Source organism: Glycine soja, chromosome 13 (genome assembly GCF_004193775.1).
Source record: "Glycine soja cultivar W05 chromosome 13, ASM419377v2, whole genome shotgun sequence".
Taxonomy (NCBI): Eukaryota; Viridiplantae; Streptophyta; class Magnoliopsida; order Fabales; family Fabaceae; genus Glycine; species Glycine soja.
This window is the reverse complement of record NC_041014.1, coordinates 13,294,969-13,310,909: the sequence shown is the minus strand read 5'-3', so window position 1 is coordinate 13,310,909 and position 15,941 is coordinate 13,294,969. Positions and strand designations below refer to the sequence as shown.

The window sequence follows — 15,941 nt, the reverse complement described above, 5'->3', positions numbered from 1 at the left end:
TAGTCCAACAAGAGGAATCTGAGGATGATGCTTGATCGGGATTAGGCTAGACTATCATGAGGAATCAGGGTTTAGCATTTTAGGAGACACCATAGAACATGTGAGCATTGTTAAGTAGAGAATATCCTTTTAACATCAGGCACCTAAGAGGAAGACCAACGTGTTGTCTACTTGTCTTTACACATCATTACTCACGTGATTTTCCTTTTAATAGTTAGTTTACATACATGTTCATAGTCAACACATCTCTTTTCATACTAGACACCTATTCACTGAATATAGTTTTACCAAGTAACACAAGTTTCCCGAGAGTTCGATACTCGGTTCTTACCGTTTTATACTACTTGCGCGATCTGGTGCACTTGCCGGGTTCCAACACCGCCTTCATCGTGCCACACATATACATTGTGGTCTGGAATCACTCCTCTAGCGATCCGCAAGCAGTCCTCCATGGCATCATATGTCTTTGTACCTTCAGTGACTATCCTTAGGTTGAGCAACCGCTCCAACCTTTCTGGTATTGCTTGGCAAGCCTCCTACAACATGATTAAAAACAAAAACAAATAATGTTAAGGGTTAATGAATTCACATAAATTGAGTAACAATTACATTTGAAAAATTATTTTACCACTGCATGTCGAGGCCGCTCTACACCAGCATGTGCATCTTCAGCTGCTTCATTCATACTCATTGTCGCCACTGGATGCTGAGCAATATATGGTTCAACAAATGTGTCATGCTGTTGCACGGGGGGCTATCTAAGAGGATCCCTAGGTTGTGTTGGACTCATGAAGGGATGAGATATCGAGTAGAACCAATCCATGTAGTCTGGTGAACACTGCCCAGGCGCTACACATATCTGACCAACCGGTGCAATGTATTCAGAAAACTGAATTCATCTATCATCAATGTCTTCTATACAGAGAGAAGGAGCATTAAGGTGTGGAGGAATGGTTTGCACATACCCAAACTGTCGTACAACCCTCTCCGGTCGGTGTATGACAGTAGACGGACCCTAGTTGATATGCCTGGAAATAAAGAGATAACCTCAAACTCTCTGAATGCACGGTGGTCACCATATGGAATCCAACATACAACATCAGATGTCAATCTATCCAACCGCCTACGATACGTTGATATTGGTAATGCCTTCACATACTTCCAACGACAGGCATGTGGTTTCCTCTCATCATAATCCTCAACAACAATAACTCAACCAACAGAGGAAAAGTGCTCGTAGATCCAATACTGCACATATTTTCCAAACAAATCAATTAAACACATTTCTCAATATAGAGTAAATAAGTAAATATATATTTTGAATAAAAATTCAAATGACCTATAAAAGTGTGATGTATCCTGCAAGTTGTCTGGTCGTGCTCTTTGACGCATCATTCAGATTGTCATACAAATGCACTAGTGCAACAACTCCCCATACGTAGCTTCCAGTCTGCGTCAAGTCCCTCAATGCGTCCAAGAATACCACATGAATGCGTGTCACACTCTTGTTAGCAAAGAGTATGCAACCAAGAAGGTGCAACAAATACGCACAAGCTACGGGTGTCCACTGTGTTGCATCACATTTGCTTCGATATATGTCTCGCAGCCAGGAAAGTCGAACATATGCCCCTTGACATTGTACTGTCTCAACTCGTGCCTCTTCACCACTTACTTCAAGCAATTCCACTAGCAGCAAGATGTCATCATCCACATGAAGAGACTCAAAACTATGGAATGTGCCTGTAATAGGCAAATGCAGCAATGAGGCCACATCATTCAAGGTGATAGTCACCTCTCTTACTAGCAGATGGAAACTACTGGTTTCCTTATGCCACCTCTCCACGAAAGCAAACATAAGTCCCCGATCACTAGTGTCCAGCAAACATGTGATCAGAGGACTTAATCCTGTGGCAGCCACTAAGCCTTCGATCTCAAGGACAGGCTTGGCAAACTTCTCCACCTTTCTTCCATGGGAGCATAATTTCAGCTCAGGACGTTCCTGGAAATGATAATATAAATCATTTTAACAAAAATTAACAATTACTTACGGAAATAAAATTTATTTAAAATTACAAATACCTCTCCACTCCAAACTTTTGTGGGCACATGATAAACATAGTCTTGCAACACTGATGTGTTGTGGGGTCCGCCTGGAAAACCCTCGGCATTAGTCGGCACATCAACACCAACTGCTTCATCAGGCTGTTCATGGACCTCCTCATCCGCATGATCCATATTGTCAACATTCTCAACAACAAGTGCAACTTCCCGTTTCCTGCATGCGAATGTTGTGGGCCTTCGCCACTAGAGAGCATCATCTACATCACGTCTGACATCTCTCCCTAGGGCTCTTCCTATAACCCTTCTTAAAGCCCGACCTGAACCTCGTGTTCCAACCATGATCTGCACATTAAAGGAGTCATAAAAATTCGTAAGCAAAAGAACAATACTTCAATCAATCCCAAATTACTATCACAATAAAAAAATTAAATTTTTTTGAAAACTTAAAGTAATGGTCAAAATAAAACTACAATTTTGATTTTCAATTAAATTTTAATGAAAACTTAAAGTAATGAAAATTGACTAATGATCATTTTTTTTATAGTTCCATATCATTACTAAATTGTCAAATATATACTAATAAACATTTGAAACTTATCATATATAACAAATTTATAAAACACTTTTTAAACTATCAAATATAACAAAATTACTAAACTTCTTAATGCAAAATATTAATATTTATGTAATTAAAATAACAAATTTAACAAATTCTAATTTACTAATACTTTTTAAAAATAATTAAATCACAACACACACACACACACATTTGTTTTAAAATAAACAAATTACTTAATTTCTTAACAAAAATCAACTACAAAAAATAATTATTTTTAATTAATTAAAATTACACAAAAAAATAACAACATTTACTTATTACAAAAGCAAATTTTAAACTAAAATATTATTTAATTTTAAAATTTTATTTTTAACTCAAACAAAAAAAATTACAAATTAGGGATCTGTATGATGCATACGGATTCCCAATCCATATGTTGTATACGGATCCACCATCCCCTCCAATCCCCCCCACCATGAATGCAAAACCAGGTAAATGGAATAAAAACCAACTTACCACGATGACGACTACAGTGACGGCGAGGCGACAACATGAGCGGCGGTGGCACGATGAAAACACGAACGGGGATGAAGAGAACCAATGGTACTGTGGGCTAGATACTGTAGCAGCCGGGGGGGGGGGATTTTCGAAAGCTTTTAAAAAAGGGTGAAAGGCATTTTTGCCATTTCACCAAAGATGCTGGGTGTACCAGCAGTTGGGCAGGTGCCCAAAGCAATTGCCATTTGTAAGATGCTGATACTTGTGTCTCTAAATTATAAAAAAATAAATTTGTCTCGTTACTTGAGATTTTTTTGTTCTTGTTAGAACACAACACCTTGTGAAGCCTAACATCTGTTGGGTTATCAAGTTCTTAGTCAATGATTTCTTTTCCTAAGATTTGGAGCTTTGGATGGAAAAGAAGTTTTGAGTCTGGTGAAAGAGAACCATTATTGAAACTTGTTGTTGTTATGGATAACTGATTACTCATGGATCTAGTGCGGCCATTGGATCTCGTTAGCGACATGCGCATACATGGCGATGATGTCGTCACCCTACTAGGGGAGGATGATAGAGAAGTCACCGCACAGAAGGATCTCCTCGATGGCTTCTAGTGGCACAAAGGGGTGTCATCAACAAAAATGGTAGGGTTGAGGGACCATAATGGTTGTTGTTGAGATTTTTAAATTTTTTTCTTCTTTTGAGATTTTTTTTCATTTTTATTTGGTTGTTGTTGTATTGATGATTAGTCAAGTATAATGCACTTCCAATAATATGTGTCAATTTGATGTTGTTTAGGTTTTGGGAAATAGCCTCAATCTGGCGTTTTGGGATATGAGTGGTTTGTGAAAGTAAATTTCAACAAAGGGAGAGATCACTCAAGAGGAAGTAAGTGGCAAGAAAGGAAAAAAAATGAAACACAACTAATGTTCTCAAAAACATTGAACACAATGCAATGTCATCGTCGAAAATCCTCTAGCACGGAAAACAATGATCGGAGGAGAAGAGGTGGGGGAGGGGGGAATTTGGTGTCATGATGACAAATTAATTTGTTGAAAATTTGGTGACAAATCAATCCATCTCATTCATCACCGACGCAACTATCTATTTGCACACATGGCATCACACGTAATCAAGCCTCATGACACGTACGCAGGTTTGTTTGGGTTAATGAATGAGAGTTAAAGTGGGACAAATTTGTCACACTTTTTACAAATTGAGTGACAAAATTTCATTTTTCAATATCAAGGGACCCAAGTGTTAGCGCTTTGCAAATTCAAAGACTAAATTGAATATTTACTTGAAAATAAATTCTCCTTTTAGTTATTTAACTTTTTCCTAATTAGCATTTTTCTTATCAATTGAATGCTCCTTTTTTTAGGATAAAAAGATTTTACATTATACACATTGTCACAGATAAAGTGATAGAAGGTTAAATTTTACAATATATGATAGTAATTTTTTTAATTATCATAATTAGGACCTTTGGTTCTCGATGGGATCTCAAGGTATCCCACAAACTTTGATCTTTTAAGTTGGTCATGGGACTAATAATTGATCAGGGACTTCATCACACTTAAAGTTCTTCACCCCTCTCTAAGGATGTATTTTGTGGTAAGGGAAAGGAGTTTAAGTGTAACTGTATAACTAAGTATTGGATAAGGATCAGTCTCATGGTCGAGACAAAGACTCAAGCTTGTAGGAATATCTCGAGATTTCAAAGATCCTAATTATTATCTTATCACTCAACATTAATTATTTTTCCTACATATTTACTTAATTATTCTCTTTCTAAATATTAATGAGAAACAATTAAGTGGATAGGAAGATAAGAAAATAATTTTAAAATGATAATACAAATAAGTGACAAAAGTTATGTGATTAACTAAATTAACTATTTTTCTTAGAAGACATTAATCAGCTGAAATGATCTTATAATTAAGGATTGAAGAAGTATAATAAACAAATAAGTATATTATTTTGGTCATAATAATAAGAAACATGGACTTTAGATGTATTACTTGCTAAAAAAATATCCTTAATTTATTGTGAAAGATGTTCATTTATTCTCTATACAAATTGATTAACTTGCTAGAAACGAGGATCGAATGGTGTGTTAGAGAAATGTAATAACTTTTCCCCAAAAGAAAACTTTTTACGAGCAAATATGTAAAGCATAAATTCCATATATTACCTAAACTACGTTGGGCTTCATTCAGAATTTGGATTTACATATATATTACCTAAGAATTTCATTAACAACTTTTATTTCATTGACTGATTAACTTATGAAAAGCAATATCTGAAAAACAAATACCAAACCAAGTCAAAATAAACGAAAAATAGAATGTGTAGTTTTTTCCAATGTTAGCCAGCCGACCTAAAGTTCTTGACCAATTGCTTACACACAATATCAAAATCTCATCTCATCTAATAATAATAAACCAAGGGAGAATGAGAGTTTCGGAATCACATCAGCAAACGCCAGTTTCCTCACATCATAGGAAGCAACAATTTAAATGGTAGTCCTCACTTCTGCAGATGGCACTGACCTTGTTCACCACTTGGTGTATGAGACATGAGATGCAAGCTATTGAATGTGACTTGGAAACTGCATTCCAGGGGTTGTTTGCGGTGGCACCATGGCGGATGGCGTGTAAGGATGGTTATGCATCTGTTGCATAGACTGAGGTGGACCTGTCCCCCATCCAGCCTGAGAATGAGACATCAGAGTTTGCTCAGTAACTGGTGCGTACTGAGCTCCATTGTAATGTTGAGGAGGAGGGCCCGTCATCGGAACTGGATGTTGCCCTAAAATTGAGGGCTGAGCATTCACTACAGGTGGAGGTACATTAGGAATGGTATAGTCTCTACTTCTCTCATTATTCACCTGTAATCACACAAATCCCAAAACATTTGAACCTCCAAACACATAACAGAAGTGCATTTCTTTAAAAGTAAAATAACCATATATGGACTCATACTAGCTGAAAGCTTGGAAAAAGATTTCATAATATCCAATAATCAATATGTTAGGATATAAGGAGAAGGAAAAGTTAGTTAAGATGGTTAGACTATTAATAGTTAGTTACTACAGTTAGGATTGATTAGTTGGTTAAGGAGCTAGTTAGTTAGTTAAAGGGATTTATTAGATATAAATAGGGGAAGAAGGATAGGAGAGAGAGGGATCTTATCATTTGTAGATTGAGCATTAGCTCTTGGTGAAAGGAAAAATCATTTGTGAAGGAGAAACCCAAGGAGGAGAGTTTTCTCTCTTATTTTCTGTTCTTTTCTTACTAGTCAAAAAAATCTTTTCTTTTCTTTCTCATTTCAATTCTTGGTTCCTATCACAATACCAATAGAATAAGGAATTCCCCTCACCTGCCAAGCATAATTAACAGAAAATATGAATTCAATATTTGGAATAGGATACTTGACATTAATGCATTCAAGAAATTCCATAACAAGGGAAATCGGGAAAGATCCAGTGGAAGTCTTTTCAGCATATATTGACACAGCTACATGCTTACTTCAACCTGAAAACCGGTCCAAAACTAGAGGTCTCATGTTGAGTTCAGTAAACTGTATATCCCAAAACAAATAGGTCTAGATATGATTTGCTTGTATAACGGATGGACCATTGTCTGATCATAGTTGCACAAGATTTGTTACTATACTTTTCTGGTTTTCATCATTACACTGAACTCTTACAAACATTACTCATGAAATCCTCATCTATACTGTGTAGGTTGGTTACCTTTATACTAAGATCAGTATGACGTGAATACGAGATGTGAAGCTTGCAAAAACCTCCATCATATATGCAGTGTCCTTCCAAGGTTTCCTTGGCCACAACAGCTGTTTGGATATCTGTAATCCAAAGTAAATCAAGATCGCAAACATATAAAAAAAACTTCGTACTCCATTGCCCAGAGGCTCTTCGCTATGCGAAGGTATGGGGGAGGGATATTGTACGCAGCCTTACCCTTGCATATGCAAAGAGGTTGTTTCCGGATTCGAACCCATGACCAACAAGTCACCAAGATCGCAAACATATAATATTATAAAATAAAACATGCAAAATTCTGCTAACTATCAACTAGGCCAAAATCATCGTGCAAACTCATAATCATAAACATGTATATAGCTAGTCTCGAAGGATAAAAAGTCAATCATGTGCTGGTTGGGTACCATCTAAATTTTTCTAAAATTTATAAAAATTCCTTGTATAATTTTGCGTTTGGACTTTCCAACAAGAAATTTATAGCTCTACCCTGCTGAGGAGATTGTGAGAAGTATCCATAATCCTTAGGATGTGTCTTTGGACAATTTTTTTGCAGAAGAATAAGGTGAAGCTAGAGTCATCTTTCTTACAGATTTCAATCCAAAATAAATCATCTCAACAATGTATCACTGCTGTTATCAAGTAACATTAGATTTTATTCATAATGGGAAGAAACTCTAATGGTGTGTTTGGTAGAGAGGAGAGAAATTTTGTACTTTTTTTGTGAGACTCACCTTTTACACTTACTTTAATTAAAAAATTTCTCGTCTATTTCTATCTTCTCTATTTCCATCCTCTAAACCAAACACACCCTAAGAAAAAAACTGCAAATAATCAAACAAGGGAATTCATCAGAGTATATATACCAACGCACACAGTAACACTTAGCTCCTCTCATCAATTCGTAGATCATATAAACCAGATTTTCACAGAACCATGCAACACAAAAGCACATTTGATTCAAATACTTTCCCAAATATAATGTTCAAACCGTTCCCAAATATAATGTTCAAACCGTAGGAAATATAAAGAATATTGACAGCCACACCAGTTTGAACAACCCTAGTGATCAACTGTAAAAACATAATATAAACATATATATCAAAACAAAGATGGGTAAAGCTTTTCAGATAACCTAACCTGGATATTGAATCAGAGCCTGTAAACCACCATTCTTGTCAAACATTGCAATCTTTTGGACAGGTCCAAAGGCAGAGAAAACCTGCCACAGAAAACAGAGTAAAGAAGGTATATATTATCAGCTAAAGTGTACCATTAGTCAGTAATGTCAGAAATAAGCAACTGCCACTGTGACTTAAAGTACCATGTGTAAGACATCCAAGGTTACAGTATACTGCATGTTCTCAATAGATGCAAGAAGAACATTACTCTCGGCCTCCAGTCTCTTCCCATCCAAACCCACCATGGGCTGCAAAAATTAAAAATAATAAGTTAAGAACACATTCCTCATTGAGGAAGTCAGCATGAATGGCAACCCCTTGGTAGTAGGCACACCTCACTGATGTGTATGAGGTGAATATCAAGTTACAATAAGCAATTCGGAGGGTTCCATTTGCACATTTAAAAGGGTCATGACTCACATGAGAGAAAACAGAATGATCAAAACACTACCTGTCCACTTCCCTCCATGGCAGATTGAGCAACAGGAAGGTAAGGATTAGTGTAGTCTCTAGAAGAAGAAAAAACCAAGAAAAGTTACAATAATTAAAAACAATAAAGAATGTGATATAATAACCATAAAAATAAAGGCTAAGAAACTATATGGACAGCAATACCCGTGATAAGGAATAAATTAAATACCAGCAGGGAAAAGAGAGAACACAGGTAAAAAGAGCAATACAAATTCTATAAAAATATGGATCCATGTAGGCCTAAGAAACTCAGAGTCCAGAGGAATCAGGAAACCTGCTTCTGTGACTTTGAAACTTGACACTTAAGTCTGAATGTCCAGAATATGTGATCTTAAGGCCACATGGTCCTATATGTTCAGGAAGCAGGTACCTGATACCAAGGGAGCAAAAGTCAAAGATCAATCATAATTAACAACCAACAGTTAAGCAATAATAATGCATAAGGTATATAACCATATCAGCAGAGCCAATGAATGTGCTAATAACTACTAATTAGTAGAAAAAACTTGAACTCAACACATTTATTCTTATGATTGGTCCAGTTGGAATGATATAGCTAACCGTATTTTACACATTCAATGATTCATAATTACAATTTCAAAAACAGCATATAAACTACATAATAAATAAACCAAAGTGAGAGTGTGAATATACAAGTTACAACAGTCTATAGTTGACCAATCTGAGGATATGCACCACATCCACAGCCAATATGTCCATCACAGTTGAACTAAATACCATGTCAGACAAATAATACAACTGTCACCTAGGTATGCTTCTTCCATCCAAAGCATCCTTTGCGGAGGTAGCAGTTTCTGCATCTGAAAATTGCACCAATGCCTACAATTGTATATTGCATAAGCTTGTGGCCATAGAATGAAAAGAAAAAGTCACAATAGATAAGGGTGGTCAATCATTAAACCTGGAATCCTGCTGTCTTCTCAAAAGTAGTAATCTTATGCACAAACCCAAAGGCTGAAAAGACCTACATAAGGGAACAACAACTTTTAGAATGATGTTTAACAATCTTACTAACTGAACATGAAATGAACAATGTCTGGTGTAATCTAAGGTATAATGTAGAGAACTGGGAGCATCAACAAATAAGTAAGATAATTCACCATACAAAAAATTGGAAGCAGGCCGGAGGGGGGGGGGGGGGGGGGGGGTAAAACAATATAGTTTAACTGAGTGAACTCAATTTAGACAAATTTCTTAACTGAATAACTGCTTCAAATATATAATTAAAATAACATTAATATTTATGATTTTGAAGGTAACGGTTTTATTTTCTTTCCTACTTGTATTCAAACAAAGCTCTGAAGAAAATTAGCTCCTCAACTACAGCCTACAGGTTAGGTGAAAACTCAGCATCTGATTGCCATGTTCAGAAGGGGATTAACCTACTTCAAATAAGACCCCCAAATGGTATACAACACAACCAAACACTAAATAAAAAACTTTAAAAAGCAGAGTCAAAATCTAAATCCAGACACTGTACAAGCAAAATGCCGACATGGATATGAAAGATAGATGGACAAATGAAAAAATAATTGCAACATCCTAAACTACAACCATGGTAGGAGTCAAGGGGGAGAATAGGGAAGAAAGAGGCAGCGTTAAGGGAAGGAGAAAGGAGACAAACACACATGCACTCTTTCTCCCAAAGCACTAAGCTAGTAAGCTGCCATCGCAGATATTGCCTTGACATTGGCCTGCTGATTCATTTACATACATGTCAACAATTTTTCCATAGCCTGACAAAGAACAACCTAATCACGAAACTAAACAACCAGCATCCACACATGATGACAATTTCAGCATATATAGCCAAGGCACACATGCAATCACTTACCAAGTGTAAAACATCAATGCTGACAAGCCTTGCATCTTCACCCTCGATTGTTACCAACAGTACATTTCCAGCAACATCTGCTGCAGTTTTGTTATTCACTATTTCTTGCCTATTGGAATACTGAAGATACACAGTTTTCCCTCGTACTTGAGCAGGCTCCGACGATGAGGCATAATATGATATCATTGCGATCGCCTGATTTAAATCTGCCTAAAGGTTACAGTATATGATTTATAATTAATAATTAAATAGTTTAATACCATTACATCGGTAGCTTCATATGAAAGGCAAAACAAGACCAAGGAATAAAACAGCACATTAACTCACAAATTCTATAAAAGCTTGATTCCGATTTGCTCCGACATTGCACTTTGTGTTCACAACTTTCCCAAATAGCTTCCCAAGTTCAATTAGTTCGTCCTCTGTGCACTCCCACGGCAAATTTCTCAAATGAAGCACCTTTGATGGTGGCTGCGTGTAACGGAACTGTTGCTGAGTAGACACCGATGCCATTTCAGATAATAATCCTAAACCTGTTGAAGGAAATCACCAAATACACATTCCCTTAGAATTTTCAAAATGACAATTAGGTGTTACATCCTATTAAGAACGGACACCTCTCTTGTTGGAAGTGTTGCCGTGTCAAACACGTTTCTGACACCGACACACCCAAACATTTGTACACTTGTTCGACACTTCTTATTAGGTATCTGATTCAAAAATGACTTTTTGTTCGCTTGAAGACTTAAACTGTTACCTTTATACACTAATACACTTTAAAAAAACGTAAAAGGTTCGTTTAAAAAGATGAATATACCATCAATTTGGGTATTTTGTTATATGTTACCCATATTTCATTTAATTAGAATCTCCCTGTTTGTGTGTGTATACAGTGTCCCCATGTCCTATATTTTAGACATTAACGGTGTCAAAATGTCCGTGTGCAGTGTTCGTGCTTCATAGGTTCCATCATATAAGCATAAATATTCTGCTTAATTTATCTTCTTTTTTTTTTTTATCTAAAATGTTTTCAACAAGAGACACTCAGTTCCTACTAATTCAGACACCATGCTTTATATAAACTTTCAATTCCACCAGCATCCCATCAAGAAATTAACAGTATCAACATTCAAGAACATAATCGAGTCTCCTTACTACATGTTTCTTTTTTAAGAAAATCGGTTCCTATATAGACTAATTTGCCCTTCATCGTGTCACAACAGAAAATTGATAATAATTTAAGGAATAAAAATATAAATTTTTCGCAGGCATAGAATCGAAACAGTTTGACGGAGATCGGATAGGCGAAATCTCCAATGCCGTTTTAAGTTCAATTTATCAAAACACGAGCCACTTAAATTTCATTCAACGAAGACTCAGAGGAATGCGTGAAAATGGAAAAAACGAGAAAGGCAATTAGGGAAATGGTGTAAATTACCTGATAGTGGTAAAAAAAACTCTGATTCTTGAGATGTTCACCAAAATAGGGTTCCCAAACGTGCGCAGTTATGTTTCCTCCGCTGAAAAAGCTTCAGATAACCCAACCCAATGGTGTTCGGCGAGAGGCTCAGCCTCGACACTCATATTAATTTTTGTTTAAATATTATTTGCTAATTAAAAAAAAACTAAAATATAATTTTTATCCCTATTTTTTATTTCAATTAACTATTAGTGTGTTTTAATGGAATTGATTTTTATTAAAATTAATTTTGAAATAACGTGATTTATCTTTTTTACTATAAAATTAAGTTATAGATAAAATTTAATACAAAAGATCTAACATAAAAATATTATTCAAAATTACTTTAATTTAAAATTATTTTTAAACTTAGAATCAATTTTATATTATTTTTTAATAAAAATTAAATATATAAAAATGATTAAAAATTAATTGTATACTTAGAATCAATTATCAAATAGTATAAACTAAACATACACTTAAATTTGAAAATTAATTCTAGACTTAGTGTCATAGCTTTAAAAAATCTGAATACTTGATCCCACTATATAATTAATGTTTTGAGTGTTATGGAGTGTTTGGTACAAGATAAATTTGTAGTTTCCCAGAAATTTTAAATTTGAGAAGGTCAGTTCCTCATATTTGGTTTGATTTCTAAAAATAACATTCCCGTGAAATAATATTTTTTGAGAATTTTTTGATCAAATTTCCTTTAAAAATATTCTCATAGGGAGGTGAGAATGTAGGTTCTATGTTAAATTAAAAATATGTTTAGTTATAATAAAAATATTATATTACTTTTATTAAACTATTAAATGAGGATTTATAAAAAAATTATTTAATGAGGTAAATAATTAAAGAATGTGATTAATATATTATTTTACTTTTATATTCCTAAGAAACTTATATGATAGGAAAGAAGAGTTTTTTTTTAAAATCTTGAGTTCGAAAATTTTAGTTTGTCATGTTTGTTGGTGCTTTTTTTAAAAAATAAAATAAAATCTACGGTGAACAATCAATTAAATGGTTCACCTACGAAAAGGCAATAAATAGTTTTAAACTTTGTCGCAAGTGGTTTAGCCGTTTAGGTGTTGTTGCGATTTTAATAGCCTTTGGATCTATTCTTCTAAAAACAAATAGCTTTTGGATCTATAGTAAATAATTTGGACGGTTAAAGATGTGTTTTTAAAACATAATTTATGGATTGAATTGAGAGCTGTAATTTATCGGAATGACCTTTGCTAGTTGTATTTAGGGTGATGCTAGGTGCACCCAGCACTTAAAGGTAAAAGATAAAAATATTCCTACCTTTTTTAAAAAAGTTTTGTGCACCCAGCCATTTTTTCACGCCGTGACTCTGATTCTCTTCTTCTTCAGCCTGTTCTTCTTCTTCAGCCCCTTCTTCTTCTTGAGCCCCTGCGCCCCTGTCTTCTTCTTTAGCCCCGTTTGTTGTGCGCGCCCCATGTTGTCTTCTTGTTCTTGAGTCGTGTTCGTTGTGCTTTGGAGCTTCTTCTCATCCGGGTTTTGTCGGCATTGTCGAGGTAAGCCCTCTTCTCCCTCCCTGTGGTGGCGTTTGCGTTTCTGGTTCCATTTTTGCTGGTGTAGTGTAGTGTGTATGGATTTATTTGATTCGCATAGGGATTTAGTTGATCCGCAGTAGAGATAGGTTAGGATTTAGATGATCCACATAGGCTTTAGATGATCCGCATAGGTTACGGATGAAATAAGCTACATACGAATCAAGTTGATCTGTATGTTTCTTACGGATGAAGTTGATCCGCAAGAAGCATACGGATCAAATTGATCCGTAAGAAGCATACGAATCAATTAAAAAAATGTCAAATAGGTTTAAATTTATGAAAAATGTTTTTTATTAGGGTTTAGGGTTAGTTTTGAGGGTTTTAGGATGAAGTAGAATATGAATGAATGATGAAATAAGTTTCAAATCATACTTTAATTGTTTGATGATGTTGATATTGCTTTGAACAAATAGGTTTTATGCTACATTGTTTGGTTTGTATTGTACTGTTTGATTTGTTTGAACATGAACATGTTAATATTGGTTTGAAATTTGTTTAGTTTGCATTACTTTTGACTTCAGTGGAAAACCTTAAGCCAAGAATAGAAATGGAATCTTGTTTAATAGATAAGTCAAACTTCCTAAGCTCAAATTAGTAAAGGCACTAGAACAAAAAATTCATTTGAAAGAAAAGTGACCATAAAACTTGAAGTGAATCTTGTTTAACAGATAAGTCAAGCTAGCTTAACAACACTCATAACTGACTTGATTTACTTAAGCTCATATGTTGCCTGTTTGGGCTTTGTTTATGGCCTAGCCAAACTTAGTTATAACTCAGAAGGGTAACTTGCCCATATAATATAAAAAATCTCTTGCATATGTGGTTTGGGCAAAAGTGCAAAATTTCAAACCTGGGCCTAGATAAAATACTTAATGAAAACTTCATTATAAGTGTAAACTTGTTCTTTTCCAGTCCAATTAGGAAGCTAGCTTCAGCTAGGGCTGCTAAGAGGCTTCCTGTCCCAGCATTTTTTCCAGTCACGACATATGAGGATTAAGCCATATGACTTCCTGTCCCAGCATCTTTTCCATTTCTATTCTTGGTTCCTAGCAGTATGAAATCTGAGATAAGCCAAATGACTTTAATTAAGCGCATACCTGAAGCCAAACCATGGGTTAAGTGAAAACCTTAAGGGCATAAGTTGATTTTAGGGGATAGGAGGAACTCAATCTTCTTACCTTTTTAATTACTTATCCTATAAGTAGTTATGGAGAATTTCATTGGAATACCGAACCACATATTTTAGATAAGTATTTAGGCTATTAATTACATTGTGATGAATTTGCTAAACATATGGTGTATGGTGTATATGTTTAGGATGGCAACTTGCTAACAAAATGGTATATGGTGTCCGCCCAAGCGTTGATGAGTATGACAAGTTAATAGAGTCTCTTTGCTTGAAGGCTTTGGAGCAACCAATGTTTACACCCCTGCAACAATGCTCTCAGCCTTGACAACCTCCTTGTCCATCTCCTTGACAACTTTAATCAAACCCCTCGTCATTCCCTTGAGATGCAAACCACTCCCTTTCATTTCCTCCAGTAGCTTTTCTGCCATTTCCCAATCCAAAGCCTTCAAGCAGAGAGACTGTATTAACTTGTCATACTCATCAACGCTTGGACGACACCATAATCTTACACCAGCAGATAACTTCAAAGCCTCATGAAACTGTTCCAACTTGCAATATCCACGAATCAGAGTGTGAAACATCACATGCCTCAACTTAACTTGCTTCTTTTTTGCTTCTGCCAAGATCTTTGGAGCCTCTTCCATATCCCCACCATTTCAATAAGCGCTAGCAAGAACAGTGTAAGTGTACACATGTGGTATGCAGCCCGTACTTTCCCTCAAACTCGTCATCTCCATAGGTTTCCCCATTTCCCCAACCTTCGAATATGCCGTAACAACAAAATTGTAAAGTAATAGGTGTCTGCATCAGGCAAACAGTGAAAAGCCTCAAATTTATCAAACACCTCCAATGCAGCCTTCCCTTTGTGCAACTTGGAGAAGGAAATAATGAACTGATTTAGAATCCTGACATTGAGGAGTCCACTCTCCTTCTTCTCTCCAATGTCGTTAACTAACTCCCACAACGAGTACACACTATAGAGTTTATGAGCACCTGAAAATCAAATTACTTTTTGAAGGGTATAAGTTGTTGAATTTTGTTTTGTTTGAACAAGTTAATATTGCGATGAATTTGTGTGGTTTAGTGATGGAATTTGTGGTAGACATTTGCAGATCATGGTTAGAACTAGAGGCTTAGGTTGTGCCTTAGGTAGGGTTAATTGTAGAGCTCTGGGGAGAGAGGATCGTCATGATTCATATGATGCTCCCCAGCAACGAAGGCCTACAACATCGACACGTAGACAATGGGAAGCTGCCCTTGTGGTAGCGGATGAGCCTGTGGTAGCTGCAAACGTACATGCACCTGGTGCAGACGCTGGTCATGATGCTGAGGGATTTCCAGGTGGGCCGCGTGACCCATCAGTG

General features: G+C 35.8%; 2 protein-coding genes and 1 pseudogene across 2 annotated transcripts; all 3 read right to left on the bottom strand.

The window, feature by feature from the left end:
- Positions 1-1,339: 1,339 nt before the first annotated feature.
- Positions 1,340-2,235, bottom strand: LOC114381598 (protein MAIN-LIKE 1-like). Its single transcript, XM_028340862.1, has 2 exons — positions 2,080-2,235; positions 1,340-1,999 (listed from the first exon to the last, which is right to left on the bottom strand). Exons 1-2 carry the CDS (start codon positions 2,233-2,235, stop codon positions 1,340-1,342), a joined length of 816 nt encoding a protein of 271 aa, XP_028196663.1.
- A 3,120-nt stretch (positions 2,236-5,355) lies between these two features.
- On the bottom strand, positions 5,356-11,991 carry LOC114382358 (polypyrimidine tract-binding protein homolog 2-like). The gene is made up of 11 exons (XM_028341719.1): positions 11,848-11,991; positions 10,737-10,942; positions 10,410-10,619; positions 9,477-9,539; positions 9,321-9,394; positions 8,829-8,924; positions 8,535-8,592; positions 8,227-8,331; positions 8,043-8,124; positions 6,876-6,988; positions 5,356-6,008 (listed from the first exon to the last, which is right to left on the bottom strand). Exons 2-11 carry the CDS (start codon positions 10,920-10,922, stop codon positions 5,709-5,711), a joined length of 1,287 nt encoding a protein of 428 aa, XP_028197520.1. The 5' UTR covers positions 10,923-10,942; positions 11,848-11,991; the 3' UTR covers positions 5,356-5,708.
- A 2,879-nt stretch (positions 11,992-14,870) lies between these two features.
- On the bottom strand, positions 14,871-15,694 carry LOC114381597 (annotated as a pseudogene).
- Positions 15,695-15,941: the final 247 nt, after the last annotated feature.

Coding starts and splice junctions, on each gene's coding strand:
- LOC114381598 (XM_028340862.1), bottom strand. CDS start 2,235: ATGGATCATGCGGATGAGGAGGTCCATGAACAGCCTGATGAAGCAGTT. Junction 2,000..2,079: donor CAAAAGTTTGGAGTGGAGAG/GTATTTGTAATT, acceptor TATCATTTCCAG/GAACGTCCTGAGCTGAAATT.
- LOC114382358 (XM_028341719.1), bottom strand. CDS start 10,922: ATGGCATCGGTGTCTACTCAGCAACAGTTCCGTTACACGCAGCCACCA. Junction 8,332..8,534: donor CCATGGAGGGAAGTGGACAG/GTAGTGTTTTGA, acceptor TAATTTTTGCAG/CCCATGGTGGGTTTGGATGG. Junction 8,125..8,226: donor CCTTGGATGTCTTACACATG/GTACTTTAAGTC, acceptor TTTCTGTGGCAG/GTTTTCTCTGCCTTTGGACC.